The 19084-nt window shown below is 42.0% G+C and overlaps 3 protein-coding genes across 5 annotated transcripts; all 3 read right to left on the bottom strand.

Moving 5' to 3' along the window:
- Positions 1-1111: 1111 nt before the first annotated feature.
- On the bottom strand, positions 1112-6782 carry LOC103993655 (uncharacterized). Of its 3 annotated transcripts, XM_065092841.1 has the most exons (10): positions 6615-6782; positions 5358-5543; positions 4988-5117; positions 4820-4900; positions 4316-4503; positions 3072-3167; positions 2905-2998; positions 1493-1609; positions 1300-1408; positions 1112-1161 (listed from the first exon to the last, which is right to left on the bottom strand). In XM_065092841.1, exons 1-9 carry the CDS (start codon positions 6726-6728, stop codon positions 1305-1307), a joined length of 1110 nt encoding a protein of 369 aa, XP_064948913.1. In that variant the 5' UTR covers positions 6729-6782; the 3' UTR covers positions 1112-1161; positions 1300-1304. The 3 variants fall into 3 exon arrangements, with proteins under 3 accessions (XP_064948913.1, XP_009412082.2, XP_018685544.2); XM_009413807.3 differs by having other exon boundaries at positions 1112-1408; positions 1493-1606; XM_018829999.2 differs by having other exon boundaries at positions 1112-1408.
- A 700-nt stretch (positions 6783-7482) lies between these two features.
- On the bottom strand, positions 7483-10096 carry LOC135598048 (oligopeptide transporter 5-like). Its single transcript, XM_065091569.1, has 6 exons — positions 9663-10096; positions 9443-9540; positions 8804-9376; positions 8454-8721; positions 8193-8375; positions 7483-8106 (listed from the first exon to the last, which is right to left on the bottom strand). Exons 1-6 carry the CDS (start codon positions 9885-9887, stop codon positions 7483-7485), a joined length of 1971 nt encoding a protein of 656 aa, XP_064947641.1. The 5' UTR covers positions 9888-10096.
- A 987-nt stretch (positions 10097-11083) lies between these two features.
- Positions 11084-13724, bottom strand: LOC103995509 (oligopeptide transporter 5-like). The gene is made up of 6 exons (XM_009416106.2): positions 13278-13724; positions 13056-13153; positions 12413-12985; positions 12063-12330; positions 11796-11978; positions 11084-11707 (listed from the first exon to the last, which is right to left on the bottom strand). The coding sequence occupies exons 1-6, from the start codon at positions 13722-13724 to the stop codon at positions 11084-11086; spliced, it is 2193 nt and encodes a 730-aa protein (XP_009414381.2).
- Between the last annotated feature and the right edge of the window lie 5360 nt (positions 13725-19084).

The raw sequence follows: 19084 nt of genomic DNA on the forward strand, positions 1-19084 counted from the left end.
GAATTCAGCAATCCGATGAAAATAATAGACAGAATAATGTGTTGTTCTTTATTCTTTAACATTACCTGAAACAAAGTTTTGTTAGTGACAGAACAAATTTAAAGACTAAAAATAACTTTTAGTAAGTGAAAATAACTTCAATTAAAATAGACATACTCCACAACAACGATAGGAACCAAAAAATGTTGCACGTTTCCACCCCTCAGAACAGATGCAGAGTTCCTGTCGTCGGGTGCCTTATTCTAAAACATGTGAACTCAATTCTGTTCAAGAACAATGTCTTAAGATCAGTATCAGATAAATGATGCTGCCATATGGAGAATAAACTCGGTGAGGCTTGATGGCCCTCTTCTGCCTGACAGTAGTACATCAAATCAATGGAGGTTCCAAACAAAAGACTGGAAACCAATTACTTCGTATAAAGTTGATATGGTTCCTTTAGTAGGATTATATGCTGACAACAGGGTAATAATATGTGATTTAAACTTGTCAGTGGTGCAAACTCTAATCATCTAATGACGCTCATCATCATCACTATAAATAATTTAATTATATTTTGGGATGACTCACCCGGGATTTATTTTATCCCTCGAGTTGCTGTAAGGTGCCTATTAAGAAAAGAAAAATTCAGGATTAGTACGTCATGATAAATATTTTCACTCAAATGCTAAGCAAGATGGAACTTTTGTGTTTTCCAACTTTCCACTTTTGTAGTTGAATAGGAGCAAATCTTCAATTAAATTCTTATGGCATATTTACCTGTGACATCACATGAAATAATGCTGTACCCAAGCATCTCAGTTTATTCATCGTTGCATTTTCTGCATGACTCTAGCATGATGATGCAAAACATTCTTCGTTTCCCTCGAGATGATGCAAAGAAATTGCTACAAAGCAGTACACTGATGCAGATGCTTGTCTCGGCCAGTGAGTGACATAGCTAAGCACTTTGAAAAGAACACTTGTTCAAATGTATATTGCAATGCTACGTCAAAAGAAAAAGAAAAAGCAACGTAGGCCACTAGAAAATATACAAATTTTGACTCCAATAAACTCTCATCCTATAGTCCGACCATGATGAGCAGAACCTTGTGCCCAGTCCTTGTCTCAGTTGCCAAAGTTTCTTCTTTCAAATTAATACTGCACATATAAATCCAGAGACTACAGAGCAATCACTCAGTTCATTGAACTAAAGATTTACTTCTACAATATATCTAAGGTTACAGAAGTAAAACTAAGTTTCCCTAAATATAATTTTAGCACAATTGTTACATTTCTCGGTTCTCCAGGAGAACATACATGTACTAAGAGAGTTCAGATATCACCCGGTCGCATTTGTCTTCCAATATTTTCACAGCTTCAGCGAATAGCTCTTCTGGTGATAAAGCCCCAGTGGATTCGATAGTAACTGCAGACAATCAAGAAAGATACATTAGATCAAATAACCCAGAAATTAAAAGCATATAATCTTGAAAATAGTTGCAGCGCTTACAGATAAAGTGATCTTTAACACGTCTTAGTTCCACTAGTTCTTCATTTACCCCCCGAATGCATTCTCTGCACAGTGTACAGGCACGCGGGTTCGCTACCACTGCCTTCTTTCCACCTGCTGTGAGGCCAAAACATACAACCAGATGAAGAGAAAACACAGAAAACATGATATAAGCTACATCCAAGTGATTGTGTAAGGAAAAAAAAAACTTGTACAATATCTTGATTCTATGAAGGATAACAGAATTGGGTATAAAAGATGAAATGGATGCATAAATGATATTAAAGATTCGCAAGTTCACTTGGATGTGTCCATGGAAACCTAACAGATCCATTGTGCACTTTAGTCAAGCATGATGGTGGCATCAAGTTCCTGCATAAGAGGACTAGGTAGCCAGTGAACTTTCTGCTGTTGAATGATATGATGATGTCAGAGCACTTGAGTATGTATCAAAAACTAGGTTTTTTTCTTCACCAAAGATCATAATTAGAATACATGATAACTACAGTAGACCAGGTATCTTTGTAATCAAGGGAATATGAAGAGAGAGCTACACTCTTGAGTCAGAGGAATAGAGACTCCCATAAACCAAGTGCAAAATTGAGAGTGGACTAATAAAGGTTACGAATTTCAAATTTTAAAAATCAACTGCTTGGTTAAGAAATAATCATGAAAAAAATTATTAAAGCATAGCAGTTGAAGGAAAAGTAAGCTCCTTTGGTAGCATGACTGTTCAATGGCACTGGATAGACAGCTGAATGAGGAGGATGTAGTTAACCAACTAGAAAAGACAACACAACCAAGATGCATGATCTCTTTTAAGAGAAAACTAAAAGGAGACGGGAGTGACTTCAAAACTCGGTAACAGATTTTCCGGTTGATAGTCATGTAAGTCTTTAATTAACCATTCAGAAAGCCCATGTGGCTAATGAACCTAAACAATGCTGAGTCAATCATCTCAGAGCACTAGCCTGAGCCATATATACTAAAGCTGAGCTGAGTACCATTAAAGATGAGCCAAGAAATATGTTAGTATATATTGCAGCAGAACTGCAGCGCAGGCATGAGGCAACTAAGAGTTCAGCTAACAGGATCAAAATTATTGACAATTGAATAATAAAAAAAATGATGTATGAACAACAAATATGAAACATTTTTTGCCCTTATAATTTATGTTCCAGATCACACAGTTCTTGTCCTCTTTTAAATCTGGTGCCATTGGAAACAGGATAGACTGAACTTATCAAGTCTTCTTCAGTTCCATTAAAGTATTGCAACAATGAATGACTGAAAAGCAATCAAAAGCAATCTATTGTAAAGATAATAGGCAAAGAACTAATAGCATATCTCACCAACAAGAACCCATTACATAAGAATCAAAATTGACAAAAAAAAAAAAGTAGTGCACTGACCATTTCCGAGGTCTTCAATATCAAAGACATTAACTGGACATTTCTTTACAAGCTTCTCAGCAACATCACCGGTGACTTCTTTCAATAGAGAAACCTAGTAGGAAAGATAACTTAATAAGCATCCATCAATTACAAATGCAAGTCAAAATAAAGAAAAGTTCATTCACCTCGGGAAGCATCCGGTACCAAGCTGTAGCCACAGGAGACCATTTGGCATGAATTTTGCCAATGCCTTTAACAGCATGAGCTTCAAGCTCGATTGCCTGTAAGCAAGGAGTCATCAGAAACAATTCACCTCATTCGTGAAGGTTCTTTCAAGCAAAACAATTCACCTCATTTGTAATTAAAAAACACAACGTTATCATAAAGATAACAGACAATTCTCAGCTTTGAAAAATGATCCAAATCAATTTCTAGGAGAAACTACACCAACCTGGAGCTTAACCTTCAAAATGGTAAGTAAAAGATCAATTACCAAACTACTATCAGACACAATGGATGTCAGCATAGTTGCATGTGCTTAAACATTGCAATATTTCCAGATCTGGTCTCCAAGTTGCATGGCAAAACACAGCCTTGCATAATCATAGCCAAAAGTCATAAAACTATACGAGTCAGGGAATGTGTAGAAAAGAAATCAACAGAAGGGAACACATCGGGTGGTCAAATTATGTTTCAAGACATTGTGGAAACAAACCACAAATATGATAAAATGCACGGATTGAAGAAGTACAAATCATGAATAACATGTAGATTTCAAAATTCAAAATACAACAAAAATTCTCAAAATGACAATTGTAATGATTCTGCTCCCTCTCAAAATCTTGTTTAATGTCACTTGTGAAACAAAAGGGCAGTATCGTTAAAACAAGCTGGAAAATTTTGATGATTATCTTAGCCTCATTAATTTCAGTCATATATCAGGCAGGTATCTAGTCAAATACCATGTGAAGAGTGTCACAAGCAGTGTGTGAGAATTTATACCACCTACAATTTTTTACTCTCAAAGTACCTAAATCAAGATAGAAATGAACCAGTTACCAAGAAGGTCTTTTAACAAATATGAGAGGAACACAAAATAAATTTTGGTGAAGTTATGAAATACTTCATTATTAACCCACTTAAGTTATGCATGTTAACTTTTTCACATTCTCGGCCTTGGGAAGGTAATTATACCAGTATATGCGGATTGAAAGAAAATACGCAATTTCTTCAACTAGAAAATTAAAACTAAACCAAAAAGGTCATAATCAGAGGGCAATTGATGAAATGCTACAAAACTATCAGCAGGCATCATCTCACTGCCATATTGTACAATATCAATAATTTATCTGAAACATATTTAAACATGGAAGAGAAAAAATTCACATGCAACAACGATTGGATACTCATCCATAAATCGAAATAGTACCTGGCCTGGCCCAAGTTTAGCAATAATGATGTCATCAAACTTCACACCGAGTGGCTTTTTTGAAAATTCTGGCAGGGAATCTTGAATACAGCTGAATGAGGTATAGCTTTTTGCTTTCGCAGAAATGTCATGGGAATCCATTTGAAGTTCACTGCCATGTGGCAGCCACTTCAATTGATCTGACTTAACTGGATAACCAAAACAATTATTATTAGACCTCCAACAGCTAAAGATTGTAATCAACAAAAAACAGGACCAACAATACTTGAAACTTCAAACACTGTGAAATCTACAAGAGCATAGTACAAAAGATCAGGAACATCGCGAGAAATGTTGAAATCAGAACTATTCAATCTCTAGAGAAGAATAGAACACGCAGAAACAAGCCGAAGTGTATGCAGAACACTAGGTGCAGACACAGATCCCACAGTAGGACAACAAATTTTACAGGAACAACAGAAGTTATAAATTTTACATATGTTCACTAGGCCAACAAAATAATACCTGTAACACGTGGACTGCCTTTTTTACACGACACATCCAACTTATAGACAATAGTATTCCGTTCATTTGGAGCATCATTTTCTACAAGGAAAAGAAATTCAATCCGATTTAAAAAGAGCAGAGATATCCTGAATGCCAAACTGAAAGCATACAGTTACTTATACAAACCTGAGAGATACTCAAATAGCCTTGGGTCAGCATTAAGTGGAATGAGACCCAGCCTGTGGGCAAGCACCTCATCCGCTACAACGGATGTGTTATTGACCATGAGGACTTTCTCGATGGCCATAGTAGGGACCTGTAAAATATTATTGGCTACAATCAGATGTTGTTTAGCCTAGACAATTTTTTTAACGCAGATTATTTAATCATCAACACCAAGAAACTAAACACGAGCTACATAATATAAAGGCTTAATAAATTGGTTGAGATGCCTAAAGAAACAAAAATAAACAAAATAAATGAGTTAAAAAGTTTCTTGTTAATCTAAGAATATATTCATGTCATTTGTAACAATGGATGTTTTCTGTCACTGTACCTCGGCAATAAGGATCCTCCTGAATGCATTAGCCAATGAAGCATCAATGCCAATCATATCAAATTCAATCTCGTCGTTAGTAAGCCTGACAACTTTGACCTTAAAGTTCTTGCAGAAACTGTCCACACCCACACTATTGTCAACTCCAATCGATGCATAAGCACCAGAGTACTGAATACCTTCTGTCTTCAGATGCAAGTAAAAATTTCCAGAGGCAACAAATATCAGTGATTCAACAAAATAGGTAATAATCACAAAATGAACAGGAAAGTAAAATCTAAACTTAAACTCCGAACAAATCAAACTTTAATTTATGAATATTATCAATAACAGGTGCAAGTAACACGAAACTACTTTTGCTAACTTTCTTAAAGATTCAAAAGACATATTCCAAAAAGCCAACTATTAAAAACAAAAAAGTTCTCTGAATTCCAAGGAACCAGCAACAAAGGAATTGGAAAACTGCAAAATAGAGGGGATCAGGACATGAATAAATACTAAGTATATGAATGAAGCAAAACGTTGAATAAGGTAAGGTTTAAAGAAAAATTACAAAATGGCTAAACACCACTAACGAGGATGCAGAATCTAATAAAAGATTTTTTCCTAAAAGCAAAGCAAAGAACATGAATCTCATTACCTGGGAGTTTCTTTTCTTTTGCATTTATTTAATCATGCACATATTTTAAGAAAGTTCAAATCCAGGAGCAGAAGGCTAGTAAAAGATCACAACTACTGAAAACAAAACTACATGTGGCTAATTTTTCTGCTGGAGTCACGTCAATGCAATCGTCAGCAAATTTCAAATTTTATCTGTATTACGCTTTGAGGCCAGAGGATTTCATTATGTCACACAAGGTTCTATCGGGTAGCTCGGAGAATAAGGGAAAGAACTCCAGGGCATCAAAATATCAGTCAAACATAACATCAAATAACATATCTTCCATAAAATTTCACCACTTTAATCGCTTGATATGCTTAACGACGCTGCTCGTTAACTCGTATTATAATAACTTGCTGATATCCGTTTTGCTCCCAATTGCTGTGCAGCTACCTCAAAGATTTCCTCATCACATGGAATCCCACAAGAATGCCATTTGCTGTCAAAATTCACGCTATGCAGAGGGAAATAACCACTCATCCACCCGCCATAATCGATGAGAACCGTACACTAAACCAATAAAACTCGCGATTGTTCGGCATCGATACAGGGAGATGAACCGAGGGAGTGATGGATGTGATTACGGTTGCACTTACATGGATGGGGGCGTCGGCCTTACAGACGACGCGGGTCCGCTGGAGGTGAAGGTGCTCCGGAAGCTGCCCCATCGGCACGTCTGGCATATCCAGCGCCGACACCTTAGGCGACATCGTTCTCTCCGACACCACAACGCCGCGATCGGGCAAAGATGAGGAAGGCAGGAAGTGGAGTCGGGTTTAGGGTTTTGGCTCCAGCGAGGGCTCCAGAAACCACGCGGCCGTCGGATTCGGGTATCGATCAAAGGATTGGATCCGCACCGTGCCCAAGTAGTTGCATAACAGGATCAATATTATTTTACAAGTTTGCCATTCCCATATATCGTCTGCATTTGTAAAACAATATATTATTTTTAATAAATAGTTTTAAATCAGATCCTAATTATCAGACTTGATTAATATGCATGCAGAAACTTTATTTTTTACATAAATTTAAATAAAAGCTCGAAAATAAACATATTTTTCCACTGTAAATTCATAAGTAGCATGGTTTGAAAATTATTAATAATTGATTTTGATGGTAATACATGCTCTTTATTAATTTTTTTGCGAAATAAAAAATGAATTTTCACATCAAAATCAATCAACCCAATAAAGGTATGGTTTTATAGGTCAATGGTCAAACCATAAGTGAAATGATCATACCATATCTTGAACAAAAAAGATATATATTTGTTTTGTTTTCTATGTGAAACTAAATCAAAAAACTATTTTCTTAGAAATGCTTAATATTAAATGTGGGAATTACCGAGTTGAGTGCCAAATATTAATAGATCAAACACCATAAAATATTAATATTAAGCAATCTACAGTCCCATGAAACATATGAAGATAAAATGCGACGGCATATAAAGCGAGCGTGTCATCATTATTGGAAGGAAGGGCAGCCTTCGGGCACGTAGGATCCCGCGGTAGGGCATCGGGAGAGGGGGCAATGGTCATCGTTATCTCCTCCCCACCATGCCACGGAATAAACGTCGTAGTTGTTGAGGCTGAGGAAAGCGAGCACGGCCATGAAGGCCGTCCCGGCATCCAAACCGGCCGATAGCACGTAGGTGTACCTTCCCCACCAGCTCTTGTACTTGTTGTACACGTAAAAGTTGAAGATGATGCCGACGACGAACCAGGAGGTGTAGTTCACCGCGTGGGCGGGCGGCATCATGGCCGTCGCTCCGAGGAGCACCGGGAAGTTGATGAGCTTGATCCACTTCTTATGGGGGAAGAGAAGCGAGAGCAGCCAGACGAAGAACGGCGCCAGCGCCCCGGCGAGGAAGTAGTAGTTGAGGGACAGGTAGATGCTCTTGGGGCCGAACATGCGCAACGGGCCGACGACTCCCCAGATGATGGAGGCGCTGAAGAAGACGGCGTCACTGGGGCACGTCCACGGGCTGCCCTCCGGTAATTTGCTGGTGTCGCAGATGGACGTGATGGTGCCGAGAAGCCACCATGCCGTCCCGAAGTAAACTGCAGAGGCGACTATGGTTCCCACCAACTGAAGCAACAGTAGTTAGGTTTAGGTTTATGTGCATGTCGTTGAGGTACGATGGAGACTCAACGAACAAGAGAAAATAGATTAACCTGGGCAAAAAACATGGACTTTGGAGGAATCTTCATGTACAGACCCAACTTGAAGTCGGAGAGGAACGTAAGAGCTTGGGTCATGCTAATGTATCCATAAGTCTTGAACACCACATTCGCCAGAGGCTTACCAGGCATCATGTAACCTATCACCATCTCCGTGATAATATTTAGTCCGGGTGCCTGCAGCACCAGAGAAACAAAGCAAGTTATACTATATGCAAAGGGATCTATATATATAAATGGCAGGGGTGAAGGAACCTGATTGGCGGTGGCAAGAATGACACCGATGGGCAATGTGAAAACGAAAGCCATGGCGATCGCAAGGAAGATGCCCCAGTAAGGAAGCTGCAGCTGCTTGCCGAATCCTTCGCAGGTGAGGATGGCCAGTGCCGTGACGACGACAAGAATAATATGGAACCACCATTGAGGGACGGCCTCGTAGTTTGCCTTCATTAGTCTCCCATGAATGTCTAGGTAATTATCCTGAGCCTTGGTTGCCGTTTGGCGCCATAGTTTCAGGATGTACCTGTGGCAGGTGGAGCAAAATGTATGAATGGAGTTCAAGAAAAAGGATATTAACGTGGTAGCAGAGCAAGCAGGAGACTTACGCGCCATTGAAGAGGAAGACATGGGAGAGTGTGGCAGTCAAGGTGGCAAAACCGAGCCCGTAAGAGATGGCGAACATGATGCTGAGACGGATGTCGCTGTACTTCTCGTATTCATGGATGTTCAAGGAGAACGTCTTCTGATCGAGAACACGGTCGAGGTCGTATTTTTTTCCGTGGACGTCGTACAGGGACGACGTGAACAAAGGGAAGTTCTTAGAGTCGTACGCATTGGACCAGTAGGCGATGGGGACAATGATGTAGACCAGGGCGATGAAACCAGCCAATACGTTGAACGTCGCAAACGCTGGTGAAGCCAGGGGACTGCCGAGGAAGCCGGAGATGGTGGACCAGTCGAGGCCGAAAGACCCGACGCCAAGCCCCCTCATCCCGGAACCGATCTGATGCGCAGTGACGGACTTCTTCCAGATCAGGCAGATCACGGAGATCGCAGTGATAGATGGGAACAACACGTTGGGAACAACATAGTAGGCGAAGCTGCATGCGATAACTATCAAGAAGAACTGGAATCTTGACACACCACCCTTGGACCTCTTCTCTTCCTCATGTAGTGCTCTGCACACAACAGAACAGGATTCGATGGGCTGATGTCTGGATATTGGCAATGCATTGCAGAATTACCTGAAGAGGGAGACTTGGACGAGGTTTCCTGGCCACCACATATAAGGTGAATCCACCAGGTACTTCCTAAACAATCCAGCCCATCCAAATCCAAGCAACTGAGGTTTAACCGAACGAACACAAGGCGGGAGTCTTAGACACTTGATAAGATTACTGGTACGAGCGAATAGGATCATGTTCTGAAAGCATGCATGGAATGATATGAACAGAGTAATCCGACCTGGGTTGTTTCCGATAGCAGCAACGCTGCGATGATGTTGATGCCGCGATGGTAAAAGGCCCTCATGATGGTGACAATGCCCACTGCGTAGACACCGCCAGCACCGGCGTTAGCAAAAATGGTGATCAGCACGTGCTCCTTGAGGTTGAACGGCCCAGGGTTCAAGGAGAAAGACCAGTTGCTGAGCGGGATCTTGATCGGTGTAGTGGGCAGGGCGGCGGCCATCGCCCTACCGACGGGGAGCGCTAGAATCTGGACGCACACCGAAGAAAGACTGATCTGGTTCTCCCGGTAGCCCAAGAACTGGTTGACGAAGGATAGCAGTACGCACGAGATGAGCCCCAGGGACCATGTTCGAAAGGTCAAGCATGGCTGGCTCGGATCGTCCGTGACCGGAACTGTGAGCCTCACTTCCTCGATGGGACAGTCATAGTTTTCTTCTGCCAACACCAATCATATAAAGCAAAGCTGACCGAAACCACATAAAAAAGAACCACAAAAAAGAGACGATCTTTACCGGTGTTTTCAGCGAGGGACTCGTCGCCGGAACCATGGTGCACTTCGGCGACGGATCCCATGTCGCTCCGCTTCTCTTCTTAGGGAATCAATCAGCGGTCATGATTCCACACGATATATAGAGAAAGCCCACCGCAGCAACAGTGATTCCCCCTTGATTCCGCAATAAACCCAAATGACATTGTGGAAATCCTATATTTCCTTTTCTGTCAATATTCGCCAATCATAGTACGCCACGTCAATAAAACGCAAGTTGGCGCCATAAACGCTGTGTTTAATGGACAGCCAATGTAGAACGAATCACACTATGTTTGTCCGCAATCCTTACCAACCTTCTTTAGTACTACATCAACTAGTACTATCATTATATTATCATTATTAGAACTGTTATAATTACTACTATAAATAATAATTATGCCAGGTATTTAAATTGCATAAATTTCTTTTTAATGCTTTTAACAATAGTAGTTATTCATATATATATATATATATATATATATATATATATATATATATAAGATTTTGAGTTTCTAATTCACTTATTTATAAGTGACATCAGAAACAAAACTTATATTCCAGAAATGCTTATGAGAGTTGTGCTCACAAAAAACCCTTGAATGTAGGATGAATTGAGGCAAGCATCACACGAATATTTTGGTTACTGCATGACATAAGAAAGGTTCATACTATTGCTGAAGGATGAATAACGCTAACTGCAACTTCATTTCGGATACTTAGGCAGGTAAAAAGAATGATTTGATTACAATAAGAGAAGGATTAACGAATACATAGCGCAAGAATGACTAATCTAATATGTTTTTCAACATACAAAGGGTACACAAAATATAATAAATCTATATTTCAATAAAGCAGATGACGTAAAAATAGGACAATCCAAAGGACAATCATTGGAAGGAAGGGCAGCCTTCGGGCACGTAGGAACCCGCCGTCGGACACTGAGCAAGAGGGCAGTGGTCGTCGGCATCGCCTCCCCACCATGCCACGGAGTAGATGTTATAGTTGTTGAGTGCGAAGAAAGCGAGCACGGCCATGAAGGCCGTCCCGGCATCCAAACCGGCTGATAGCACGTAGGTGTACCTCCCCCACCAGATCTTGTACTTGTTGTACACGTAATAGTTGAAGATGATGCCGACGACGAACCAGGAGGTGTAGTTCACAGCGTGGGCGGGCGGCATCATGGCCGTCGCTCCGAGGAGCACCGGGAAGTTGATAAGCTTGATCCACTTCTTCTGGGGGAAGAACCGCGACAGAAGCCAGACGAAGAACGGCGCCAGCGCCCCGGCGAGGAAGAAGTAGTTGAGGGAGGAGTAGATGCTCTCGGGGCCGAACATGCGCAACGGGCCAACGACTCCCCAGATGATGGACGCGCTGAAGAAGACAGCGTCACCGGGGCACGTCCACGGGCTGCCCTCCGGTAATTTGCTGGTGTCGCAGATGGACGTGATAGTGCCGAGAAGCCACCATGCCGTCCCGAAGTAGACTGCAGAGGCGACTACGGTTCCCACCAGCTGAAGCAACGGCAGTTAGGTTTAGGTTTATGTGCATGTCGTTGAGATACAATGGAGACTCGATGAATTAAAGAATAATAGATTTAACCTGGGCAAAAAACATGGCCTTTGGAGGGATCTTCATGTACTGCCCCAACTTGAAGTCGGCGAGGAACGTGTGAGCTTGGGTCATGCTAATGTATCCATACGTCTTAAATACCACGTTCGCCAAAGGCTTCCCTGGCATTATGTAACCTATCACCATCTCTGTGATAATGTTCAGTCCCGGTTCCTGCAGCAGCAGAGAAACAAAGCACGTTATGCTATATGCTAAGGTGTGTATATAGATATATATACATGGCCGAGGTGAAGGAACCTGATTGGCGGTTGCAAGAATGACACCGATGGGCAATGTGAAAACGAAAGCCATGGCGATCGCAAGGAAGATGCCCCAGTAAGGCAGCTGCAGCTGCTTACCGAATCCTTCGCAGGTGAAGATGGCCAGTGCCATGACGACGACAAGAATAATATGGAACCACCATTGGGGGACGGCCTCGTAGTTTGCCTTCATAAGTCTCCCATGAATGTCTAGGTAATTATCGTGCATCTTGGATGCAGTTTGGCGCCATAGTTTCAGGATGTACCTGTGGCAGGTCGAGCAACACGTATGAATACAGTACAAGAGCAAAGATATAAGCATAGTAGCAGAGGAAGGAAGAGACGCACGAGCCATTGAAGAGGAAGACATGGGCGAGAGTGGCCGTCAATGTCGCAAAGCCGAGCCCGTAGGAGATGGCGAACATGATGCTGAGACGGATATTGCTGTATTTCTCGTATTCAGTGACGTTCAATGTGAACGTCTTCTGATCGAGAACACGGTCGAGTTCGTATTTTTTTCCGTAGACGTCGTACAGGGACGACGTATACACGGGGAAGTTCTTAGAGCCGTACGCATTGGACCAGTAGGCGATGGGGACGATGACGTAGACGAGGAAGATGTAACCAGCTAATATGTTGAAGGTAGCAAACGCTGGTGAAGCCAGGGGACTGCCCAGGAAGCCGGCGATGGTGGACCAGTCGAGGCCGAAAGACCCGACGCCGAGCCCGTGGAGGCCGGAACCAATCTGATGCGCGGTGACGGACTTCTTCCAGATCAGGCAAATCACGGAGATCGCGGTGATGGATGGGAACAACACGTTGGGAACAACGTAGTAAGCGAAGCTACAGGTGACGACTATCAAGAAGAACTGGAATCTTGACACACCACCCTTGGGCCTCTTCTCTTCCTCATGCAGTGCTCTGCACACGACAACAGAACAGAACTCAATAGGCTGATGTACAGATATGGGAAATGCATTGTAGAATTTACCTGAAGAGGGAGACTTGGACGAGGTTTCCCGGCCACCACATATACGGTGAATCCACCAGGTACTTTCTGAACAGTCCGGCCCATCCGAATCCAAGCAACTGAGGTTTCGCACGAACGAACACAAGGCGTGAGTATTAGACAGTTAGATGAGATTACTGGTACGAGCGAATAGGATCATGTTCTGAAAGCATGCATGGAATGATATGAACAGAGTAATCCGACCTGGGTTGTTTCCGATAGCAGCAACGCTGCGATGATGTTGATGCCGCGATGGTAAAAGGCCCTCATGATGGTTACAATGCCCACTGCGTAGACACCGCCAGCACCGGCGTTAGCAAAGATGGTGATCAGCACGTGCTCCTTGAGGTTGAACGGCCCAGGATTCATGGAGAAAGACCAGTTGGTGAGCGGGATCTTGATCGGCGTGGTGGGCAGGATGGCGGCCATGGCTCGGCCGACGGGGAGCGCCAGTATCTGAATGCAAACCGACGACAGGGAGATCTGGTTCTCTCGGTAGCCGAGGAACTGGTTGACGAAGGCGAGCATGACGCAGGAGACGAGCCCCAGCGTCCATGTTCGGAAGGTCAAGCATGGCAGGCTTGGATCGTCGGTGGCCGGCACTGTGAGCCTTACCTGCTCGATGGGGCTTTCATAGTTTTCCTCTGCCATCACCAAAGCATTCATCCACAAACACAAATCAGATTCGAAAGCAAGATCTATTCTTCTACACTCGTAGACTTAAACGACGTAAAAAAGAACCTGTGTTTCCAAGGTCTCGGAGCTCATCGGCGACGGATTCCATGCTGCTCTTTCTCCTCCTTTTGCATTCATGATTCCAAGTCGATACTTATAGATATCAAACCGCACGATACGGATTCGGTTCTGATTCCTCCAGCAAAACATTCCCAAAAACATACGTATGCGTTTTCCTTATCTGCCATGAACGAACCAACCACGAAAGAAAATAAATTAATCTACTATTCCTGCACCGCCACGTCATCGGAACGCAGGATAAATATGAATGAACGATCAACCGAGGCTGTTCGGGGTGGTTTGATGCTGGATAACTGTTTTGGTAAGTACAGTGGGTGCATTAGAATGCGTTGGAGACTCTATTTATCGCCTGCATTTACCCTCCCGTTTTGGAATATGTTATTACTACTAATGTTGAAAAGGTCTCCCAGAAACCAGCCCGAGACACCGGGATTTATTTTTATGATTATTATTATTATCATCATCATCATCAAATAGTAAGTATAATTTCAGGGACTAAAATGTGAAAAAAAAATCAGAAATCGGTTTTCTTCCCCACCGTCTCTCTTCTCGCGTAACGGCACGAGAGAGGGGCTTCGGGTGAGGGGAGATCGGGCAGAAAGAAGGGAGAAAGGAGGAGAGAGAGAGAGAGAGAAGGGGAAGAAGAAAGAGAACATGGAAAAGAAATGAAAAGGTAAGAAATAAAGGATCGGCTGTGAAAACAGACGAGAAAGAAGAGATGAAGTGATAGAAGTGAACGATGATCGGAGACTTTCTTTCCGTCAACGCCTTTGAGACCGCCTTTTAAGACAATTATTGATAGATGATGATTGATTATCAAAATATTTTTTATTATTTATCTTTCGAAAGATATGTTGTGGGGTTTGGTTTGAAGTGCGGTACTTAATTCGTCCTCTTTTCCTTAGGCATGGTTCAGACTTTTTGATCCTCGTATATCAGACATGCTAGGCTCATGGTATCTATCATGGTGGATATGAATGGCGCGGGTCGACTTTTATCTGGGCATACTTAGCCTAGCGTCCTCGCCATAGCAGATCTGATAGCATGGGTCGAACTCACATGCGTCGAGCATGTTTGGCCTGAAGTCTTCGTCATTGCAAATATGATGGTACGAGTCGGGTTTTTTCGACTCATAAGCATCGGGTACATTTGACTTCAAATCTTTGTCGTAATAGATATTGGTTATATGGATTGGATTTTCTTAACTCAAACGCCTCGGGCACGATTAGCCCAGGACTTTCACAGTGGTGAATCTGATAATATTGATTGGGTTTTCCCAACTCATATGCCTCGGGCACGTTTGGTCAAAGATTCTAGCCATGCGAATTTGATAGCATGGGTCGGGTTATTCCAACTCATACGTCTCGGGAATGTTTAGGCCATGGTCTCTGTCGTAGTGGATCTGGTTACATGGGTCATATTTTCTTAACTTACATGTTCTGCGCATGTTTGGCTTGAGGTTTTCACCATAGTCATATTTTCCTAGCTTTCTTGTCGTAGCAGATCTCGAAGCCACACTCCGTCATGGTGGATATTAATAGCAGATAATTTCTTCAACTGCAGGAAATCTCTGAACAGTTGAGGATGCTAATATGTATAAATAACGATCAAATTTACTATCTCAAGCACACAATGTAATTACATTTCATATTTTATCATGGTATCAAAGTCATTGGCTTAGAGCAATACTTATCTTCTCGTCGATGAGAAATTGTGGTCTTTGTTGTCGTCGCTCCCGCTACACTTGCAAAGTCCTCAAGCAGCGATGCTAGCACTACGGTCGGAGCTCCGAAAGCTTTTAACTTACTCTTAAAAATAATAGCATTATATCTAATTATGATGCTTATTTAAGCAATAAAAGTCATAGATTCTCTTTTGAAATATTCTCCGTATCATGCTCTATACTTTTTTGAAATTATTTATATTGATGTTTGGGGTCTTGCCCTAATCACTTCTTTTGATAAGTTTAGATTTTATGTCATTTTCGTAGACTACTTTACCAAGTATACATGGTTATACCATCTCTATCATAAATCTGAAGTTTCAATAATTTTTTTTAACTTTAGATGGTTGATCGAAAACTTCTTTCAATCTATAATCAAAATAGTTTACTCTAACGGAGGCATTGAAAATCAATCCCTCATATCCTGTCTCTTAGCTGGTGGTATACAATACCTTAAGTCACCCTCACATACTCTTCAACTAGTTGGTTCTATTGAACGCAAACATCAACATTCGTATGCTCACTCTAGTCCTTCAGTACCAGTCACCATTTGAAAAACTATTTCACAAATATCTAAACCTTCAAAAACTCAAAGCATTTGGTTTTTTATGTTATATATGGCTACGTCCCTATGCCTCGTTATTTTATTATATATTCTCTTGAACATAATGTCTTTCGATGGTACGAACCCTAAACTCAAAAAATCTTTATATTACATCATGTTATTTTTGTGGAGTCTACCTTTCCATTTCAAAACCTTGAGTCACATACTGTGCGCCCTTCTCCAACAACTATACATCACTGGAGTACACTATCGATCTCAACAAACGAGTCTCCCACAACACCACCCGGTCATTCTCCTCAGGATCCACACTCTCTCCCGGTTTAGCAGCTCCTCACTCCCTCCATTGTACCTCTCCCTTTTTCACAAGGTTCCCCTACTACTGAAGTATTGTCATCGACTTCCACTTCGTGTAAGATTAAGTTGTCAGACATCAACTACATGTTTCTCACGTGCATACGGCTGATCAACTAGTAGACTCACTCACAAAGCCTCTCGCCTGCAAATTATTTTCATTGTATTGGTCCAAGATCGACATCCTTGATAGAAGCTCAATCTTGCGGGGGCATGATAGCATATAAGATTTCCTCAACTGCATGAGGAAATCTCTAAGTAGTTGAGGAAAATCCTCTCCGCTAATATGTATAAATAGTCATCAAGTTCATTATCTCAAACACACTCTGTAATTACATTTCATATTTTATCAGATTTTAGGCTTTCTTATCATAGCAGATCTCGAAGCAGCACTTCACCATGGTGGATTTTGGGCTTTCTCAATGTAGCGAGTCTGAAAGCCACTCTACCGTGACAAATTTTGGGCTTTCCCACCATAGTGGATCTCGAAGCTACACTTCACCGTGACAAATTTTGGGCTTTCCCATCATAGCGAATTTTAAAGCTGCACTCCGTCATGATGGATTTCAGGCTTTCCTATCATAGTGGATCTCAAAGTCTCAATCAATTGCAGTGTATTTCGGGCTTTCTTGCTATAGTGTATCTCAAAGTCCCATTCTGCCATGGCATATTTTGGTCTTTCCTGCTGTAGCGGATCTCAAGGCTCCCCTCCATCATAGCGAGTTTCAGACTTTTCTATCATTGGAACCTTCAAGGGTTTACCCTTGAGGCAACACTAATCTCAATCTTGAGTGGAGAGAGATCGACAACTCTTTCTTAAATCCCTTCCCCCCAGCGTACTAAGAAAGAGGACTCATTCTTCACCTAAGCCTTTAGAGTCCAAAGCCTTTAAAATCTTAAGAGCTCTTGGTCTCGTCCCCCAAGATCTTCATAGGAGCATTCCCCACCTTATATCGGTAGGGCGGGTTGGTCTTCAAGTCTCACATTTTGGTATTAATTCTTCTCTCCTATCTTAGCTCAGGATGTCCCTTCTTTCTCACACTAGTTTTTCTGGGTCCTTTAGTCATTAATCGCTTGAGATTCGTGCCTCATCTTCAAGCAATCTAAGGGCATAGTAAGTCAGATCATCCTCATTGGAGAAGGCATCTTTCAAAAACCAAAGGGCTCTTCGGGACCTAGAGTCCATAAGGAATGCCTACAATTGTGATTTAGTGGTGAACACACCTCTTCTGAATTGCCTGCAATCCCAGAATTGTATCCCGACAGACTTCAAGCTACATGTTCCCTGACCCTATCAGCACCCCTTTAGCCTAGTTTCAGGGGCTTTTTGTTTGTCCTATGACACCCTCGAGGTGGGGCTCCATCTTCCCCTCTACATAGGAATAGTGTCCTGCCTCTAATGATAGAGGATTTTGCCTTCTTAGATGGCGTTCTATTTGTAGTAAGTACTATCTCATAGTGTTCATCGAGAAGTGCCACTATGCCAATATTATCCCAACCCGCACCCTCTTCGCCTCTTGTTTTTGACCATATAAAGGGAGGAGCGACTACTACTTGGCTACCTGAAAAGGTTCGAAAGTGAGTGGCACCCCTTTAAATAACAAAGGTTGAAGGGAAGGTTACTTTTTTGTGAGAACAAGCCAGGACTGGGGATTTACCCTCACTTGGTCAGTGTGCAATATCAATAACACCCCTCCCTTCCCATCGAATGAGCAAGCAGATTATGTGCATTGCTTGAGGGATGTTCTTTACTCTTCTACAACAATCTAGAAGATGGATGAAGATTGAGTGATTGATGCGGGTCTCAGCCCGACCCCTTGGTGTATGACCTAAACATTCCCTTATTTAGCTCGAGCTTCATTTTAATCTTGATTTGGATTATATCCAGGTATGAACCTACACGCCTTGAAGAGGAAGGAGCCTAGTTCCATGTCGAGTGTTGTGGAGCCCTGTTTGACCTCAATAGTTGCTTGAGAACCATCTTTGAAGGTGCTAGATCTACCTCAATTGGGTCACAATGATGGTGTCAATGTGGTCCAAGAAGAAACACAAGATTATAGCATGGAGGGCCGCACGCTCTCAAGATACAGTCACTCGTGAACCCCGTCTACAAAGACACCAAAGGGGAGTGGTCATTAGCTAATAACCCAAGTTTTTAAAGGCATCAAAATAAAGTATGTCGATAGAGCTACATGTATTGATCATTATCCTCTTTACTCAAGTGTTGATCATCCTTATGAAGACCACCAAGGCATCGTCATAGTTTGGGTCGAGGTACCCCATCTCTTCTTCTTTGAAAGTTATTTTCATGCCTTGTCCTAACCTGAGGCATTTTTCAATTGTGGCTTAGGCATAAGCTTTAAGCATCGAGAAGCTGTCTCCTCCCGAGATGGGTCCACTGATGATGACTTAAATTTATCTTTCCACTGGACCTTGCGAATTGGGAGAAGATTTTTAGGGTTTTCAAATAAACCTCCCGAAGTGCCCCTAATGAATGAGCTTCTTGATCTGGTCATTCAAATCACAACACTCCTCCATATCATGGCCATAATCTTGATGGAAGTAATAATATTTTGATTTATTCCTCCTCTCTAAGGACGTCCTCATCGTCGAAGG

This window comes from Musa acuminata, chromosome BXJ2-1 (genome assembly GCF_036884655.1).
Source record: "Musa acuminata AAA Group cultivar baxijiao chromosome BXJ2-1, Cavendish_Baxijiao_AAA, whole genome shotgun sequence".
Lineage (NCBI taxonomy): Eukaryota > Viridiplantae > Streptophyta > Magnoliopsida > Zingiberales > Musaceae > Musa > Musa acuminata.